General features: G+C 37.4%; 1 protein-coding gene across 1 annotated transcript; it reads left to right on the plus strand.

Moving 5' to 3' along the window:
• Window positions 1-4650: 4650 nt before the first annotated feature.
• LOC114529234 lies at window positions 4651-6063 on the plus strand. Its single transcript, XM_028550990.1, has one exon. It carries the CDS (start codon window positions 4651-4653, stop codon window positions 6061-6063), a length of 1413 nt encoding a protein of 470 aa, XP_028406791.1.
• The last annotated feature ends 238 nt before the right edge of the window (window positions 6064-6301 follow it).

Raw genomic sequence — 6301 nt, forward strand, 5'->3', positions numbered from 1 at the left:
GTACTTTGCAGCAATTAGTTCAAGTGCAAACAAAACAAGCAGAGTTAAGCGCATTGTTAACTAAGCAACACATCACGAATCATCTTCTTGTCGAGGAACCGCCAACATTTAGCGGGAACGTATTTGACTATCCTTCATTTGTTACAGCCTTTGATTCTATTATTTGCGATAAAGTTCCAACTGGAAAGGATGGTCTTTACTTCTTAAATAAATATACTGTCGGACAGGCTAATGAAGTGGTGAAAGGTTTTTTAGCTGTTAATTCAGATAATGCTTATCAAGAGGCCCGGAAATTGCTCAATGAACGTTTTGGTAATCCAGTGCATGTGGCAGAGGCCCACAAGTCTAGGTTACATAATTGGTCAACAATTAAGGACGGATATAGTACCGGATTGCGCTCCTTTTCTGATTTTTTGATTCGATGCCAAGAGGCTGTAAAAACCGTGGGGTCATTGAATGAACTTGACTCAACTCAGACATTGTCAAAGATAAGTTCTAAGCTTCCCTCTTATTCAGTATCAAGTCTAAAAATGACAGATAAATTTAGTAAATATATCCAAGGTGTTTTGTATCTATCATCTATCAGTTCATCCGGCAGCGGGCACCATTGAGGCACAATTAGCTGGCCCTGAGCTGCCTTTAGCCAACATTAGTTCGGACCCGACTCACAACACAGCATCAAAAGACAAGTTTGATGCTCATAGTCATGAACAATCTTATGAATTTTTCGATCCAGAAAACACTTCCCTGCAAAAATGGTCTCCTTCAAAGCCCTTCCACGCATTTCTTGAAAAGAACCTTAGACAAAAAAATACTTCATTACGTCCCAAACAACCATTGTAAGTCGGTTGAGAATCATGACAAGGATTTAAACCTCATTCAGCGTGCCTTGTTAAACTTGGCCGCACCAATCTGTCGCTTACATGACCATCTAGAATGAAAGAAAATGCTGTTTAACAACCAAGAACAATAGGAATTAAATTGTGTAAACATAACCTAAATTGGTATTTATATGTATCTGTTCCATGGTGGAAATTATACTGGTACATCAAAACAACAGAGTATATTTTTGCCAATATTTTGAACCTTTTGAAAATAAGGAGTACAATCTAAGTAGTAATTTAATTAAGAGAACAGTGATTATTAACAAAAATTGCCGGCTTTTGCTAAAAATTGCCGGCTTTTGATTTTTAGACTTGATACTGAATAAGAGGGAAGCTTAGAACTTATCTTTGACAATGTATGAGTTGAGTCAAGTTCATTCAATGACCCCACGGTTTTTACAGCCTCTTGGCTATTGCTTCAGTGTTATGACACAATTTGAGTTGAGTCAAGTTCATTCAATGACCCCACGGTTTTTACAGCCTTTTGGCTATTGCTTCAGTGTTATGACACAATTTGATTTGATCATATTTTTCCTTTTGAAAGAGTAATAGTGATATCCCCCACTTCAGAGACAGAAGTAATTAGTATGCAAAGGCCTGCTGCGTCATTATGTATTCATGGCTTAATTAATGTCTTGCTCCTTTAAGACCTTAACCCTAATTTATTACCATTCAACCCAGCTCACATCCAATTATAACCTAAAGATTATGTCACTCATTTCCACTCTGTTAAGAGTTCATTATATATTCACAACAACTTTGAGTTCATTTTTCCTTTTGCAAACCACGCAAGTTTTGAGATTTTTATTACTTTAAAATACAAAATGCTAGGATGGCCGAGTTGGTAAAGACATTAGGCTTAAGTTCTAATGTACATTTCACTTTGTGGGTCCGATGCATTTATGCATACGTTACTGGTAATAGATTTTAATGACAAGATGAACCAGAACATGCTTGCCTCCAAACGTGCTTACATGGAGTGCCTGCAATCTCTATGTTTTGAAAGTTTTGGGTTTGCGACAAGAGCAACCCTAAATGTTATTAATTCCTTTGCCCTGAACAAGATCGTGCCCTGACACACCCTGACAGTTGATTTCCCTGACACACCTATGATGATGTGGAGGGCAAATGGTGCGATTCATCTGCTGTGTGATACCCACCAAAGACCAACCAGGTTGAATACATAGGCACAAACAAACTGTTATTAAGTAATTGTGAACATAAGTTTTAATAGATTGTATAACATAATGCATAGCACAGAGTGAAACTATGTGTGCATATAAATACACCTATAAACTTTTTTTTTTTATTTCATAGCTGCTGTACAATTTATATATTGATTACATGGGGGAATTGCCGATGGCGTCATGCATGCACCAATATAAAGCTATGTTATTTTCGAAGTGTTATTTTAACACCAGTTTAAGGGATTCTAGGGGTGTAATAGGGGTGTTACAAAATCCAACTCCATAGTTGGAGTTTTAACTAACACTATTTGAAGAGTTGAGGATTTGAAAAACTAGTTAGGCTGTCACCTTGGCTGCTCTATCTTGCAAGTCCGTTGCACATGTCGCGAGACTAAATAATTCTGCTACAATACAATGCATATTAGCCTCCTCGTTCATAAAATACAAAGCCCCTGTTGACTGGTGTGCACAATAGGTAGAAAATATAAACTATGGATAATATCCATCGATGTTTACACTTTGGTCCATCTTGAAATTGCGCATGTTTCCATTACAACATACTTGCCATGCAGGTAGGTATCAAAACAACTAGTGTGAAGCTACCACAGGATTCACCACAGGATTCGCTCTTCCTCCAAGAACAACAAAATCGAACATATGCGAAGCTAGCACAATATTCATCCGCACTAAATTCGATACGTAAACACAATATATTGTCGTATTTTTTATTTTGTCATTAAAAACAGGCAGTATATGTAATGAAACTGGTATCGATAGAAAGCTTAGATAACACGGATTCCGAATATGAAATTTTTATCCTGGCCCAAATTCGTCGTCGAATCTTACAGCTCCTAAAACGCCGACGTCTGCCAGCCTGACATTCTAAATCGCATATAATGATGTACGTTAAATGCGCGTTGAAATACGAGCAAAGTACACACCCAAAAACGGCTTCCTATTTAATGAAACTGGTATCAATAGAAAGCTTTGATAACACAGATTCCGAATATGTAATTTTTATCCTGGCCCAAATTCGTCGTCGAATGTTACAGCTCCTAAAAGGCAGACGTCTGCCATCCTGACATTCGAAATCGCATATAATGATGTACCTTAAATGCGCGTTGAAATACGAGCGAAGTAAACAATAAAAACGGCTTCATCCCCGAGCCGGCAGCCGGCGCGAAGCGCCATACGAGGGTATTAATTCCGCTGGGAGATTTATTACACCCGGGTATTGTGACAGAACATATCGGAATCCAAGGTTGCTCAAATTCTATGTCGTGGACCGTGAACGTTCAATGGTCATGGTACTTGTGCGCATGCGTGAAATGTGAACGAGTGTAGACTGGTAATCAACGAACGTTCTGATTGGCTAAGACAGAAAGTTTGCAATTCAATGAGAACGTCAGCAATTTTTAAATGACAGTTAAAACTGTCATTTCGTAAACATTTTTGTAAAAGCGTTTCATAAACTTTGTGCAAAGAAAGTAAAACGAGAAGAAACAAGATATATGAAGCATGACAGATACCAAAGATGAACGTGGATACAGTCAAAACAAAGCTGTGTAAGAGGAATAATTCATAATCTGCAAGCTTATAAATGTTTTCAAAGACAAAGGGTACGTGTTTACTTTGTTTATCTCGTACTTGTTTCGCGGTAAGAATGAGCCGTATTTGTATACTTTTCAGCTTTGTATGCCGTTCATTTGTTAAATTTTCAGCTTTTTCTGCAAACGCATAAACCTGTGAAGGGCTATTACACCTTTGCTTTAACTTCAAAAAGTGTTTTTGAAAGTGTAATTTGAATTTTGGTATAAAAAATACACACTATATTTATAAAGTATACTGAAACTTTAGCCGCCGACGTTGACTGCAATGGGCGACTTGCGCCTTTCGCAAAGCATCACGGTAGTTTAGTTAGGCCAGTCGAATTTACCAAGATGGAGGTCGTTCTTGTGCGATCGCCGTTTGCAGTGAACTACAACACTTTTTCGCAGATATTTATCACTTATGTCTACGGTAAAAGGTTATAAAAACTCTTAGAGAACTGATATGTCGTAGAAGGCCAAAGTTGGGACTGTACTTGCTTTGGATATTAAGATATTTAGCGTGATTTGACGGGGAGTAAAATACAAATAGGGCTTCGATTTACAATGTGCAGGACAAGAATTGTATTTTTAACCCCTTTAGGAGGTAAGTTCATCACTAAAATTTCTATATAATATGTAAGGGAAACAGGATGCTATAATACAAAACGCGTTTCTGCGATCGGCGATTATGTACAAAATTTATGGCCGTGAATGTTGTTTTTACAAATGAGCTTACAACTACACATGCTTTGATCAAGCGTTCTATTTCAAACCAAAACAACTGTAAACCTTTGGCGGGAAAATATCCTAAAATTGTCTCAGACTGTTAAAGTAAAAGTATTTTCAGAAGTTTAAAAGCATATTTTGATATTTATTCACTGGGTATATCTATTGGTTTACTCCTTTGGAAAAAACGCAAACTCGTGCGTTGTTATTGTTTACATATTCGTCGCGGTTTCATTTAAATTTGGCGAATTTCCGGCCGAAAAAATGGAGCAAAAAGCGGAGAAACTTTGTTCAAAATTACCTGGAGGGACTACCTGTTGTGTGCCTAAATGCTCAAGTAATAGTGTGAGAACACCTGGTGTTTCATTTCACAAGTTTCCAAAGGAGCCGAGTTCGAAAGAAACGTGGTTAAATCTATTGGGAATTTCAAAACAACCGTTAAAAAGCCACAAAGTTTGCTCCTTACACTTTCCTGGTGGTAAAAAAGTATTGGGGGCTCTGCCCAGGTCTAGTTCATTTTCAAATAGACAAACGTCCAATAGTAAATGTGGAAGAATTGTAACTGAAAATATGAAGCGAATAAGCACTACACAGCACGCAGGGAAACATGACATGCAACAAACAAATGAAATAAGTGAACTTTTTGCACTAAAATCCGAACTTGAACAGCTAAAAAAAGAAAATGCATCTTTGAAAACTAAACATGATGAGCTATCTACCAAATACAAGTTATGTGCACTACGTTTAGAACATGTAATAGCTAGTGATGCGAACTTCAAATTCTACACCAGTTTTCCCAACTATACAACTTTCAAAGCCTTTTTCAACTATTTGCAACCAGCTTGTAATCTTTTGATGTATGCGGGAACAAAAAATTCACAACATGCATCAGAGACACAAGCAAAACGTGGTACACAAAGGAGCTTAACACCTGAACAAGAGTTATTCATGGTTTTGGTTAGATTGCGCTGTGGTTTATTGGGTCTTGATGTTGCTAATCGCTTTGGCATTTCACCAGCCCAGTATTCTCGAATTGAAACAACTTGGCTAGCTTTCCTTTATCACAGGCTAAGAGCTCTACCTATTTGGCCTTCACGTCAATATATTCAAAACACTATGCCAAAAGCTTTTAAAGATTCCTACCCAAATACACGTGTTATCATAGACTGCACTGAACTTTTTATCGAAAGACCCACATCATTTCGTAGTCAATCCGCAACCTATTCCTCATATAAAAACCACAACACAGCAAAGGGGCTAATTGGCATTTCACCTGCTGGATACCCTACATTTATTTCAGAGCTTTACACTGGTCGCTCTAGTGACAAACAAGTCACCAGAGACTGTGGTATTTTAAACTTGTTAGAGGCAGGTGATGATTTGATGGCAGATAAGGGCTTTGATATAGAGGATGAAATGCCTGAAGGGGTAAAACTGAACATACCCCCTTTCCTAAATAATCAGCAGCTCTCTATTCAGGCAGAAAATGAGACAAGAAAAATAGCCGCAGTTAGAGTTCATGTGGAACGTGCCATTCAACGAATTAAATGTTTTCGGATTTTAAAGAATGTGTTTCCTTTGAGTATGGCATCAGAGTTAAATAAAGTATGGGTCATCTGTTCCTACTTGACACTATTTCAGCCACCTCTAATCAATTCTAATTCTGAACAGGAGTAAATGAACAAACAATAACAGTTCTACAGTTTTTACGCTTTATTTGTTCACTAATTTAGGGTATATGTATGTGAAGTAAAATGATGTTAATTTTGGGAGCATAGTTTTATTCCATAATTCAGTGTCAAAATATATTCGTTCACTGAAAAGGTCATTTTCTGTATATACAATCAAATCAGCCCATTCAACATTACAAGTAGCCATCAAGCCTTGTATTTGATAGAAGTAGTTATGGTTTCTC

This window comes from Dendronephthya gigantea, unplaced genomic scaffold (genome assembly GCF_004324835.1).
Source record: "Dendronephthya gigantea isolate DGI-Jeju-01 unplaced genomic scaffold, DenGig_1.0 000055F, whole genome shotgun sequence".
NCBI lineage: Eukaryota > Metazoa > Cnidaria > Anthozoa > Malacalcyonacea > Nephtheidae > Dendronephthya > Dendronephthya gigantea.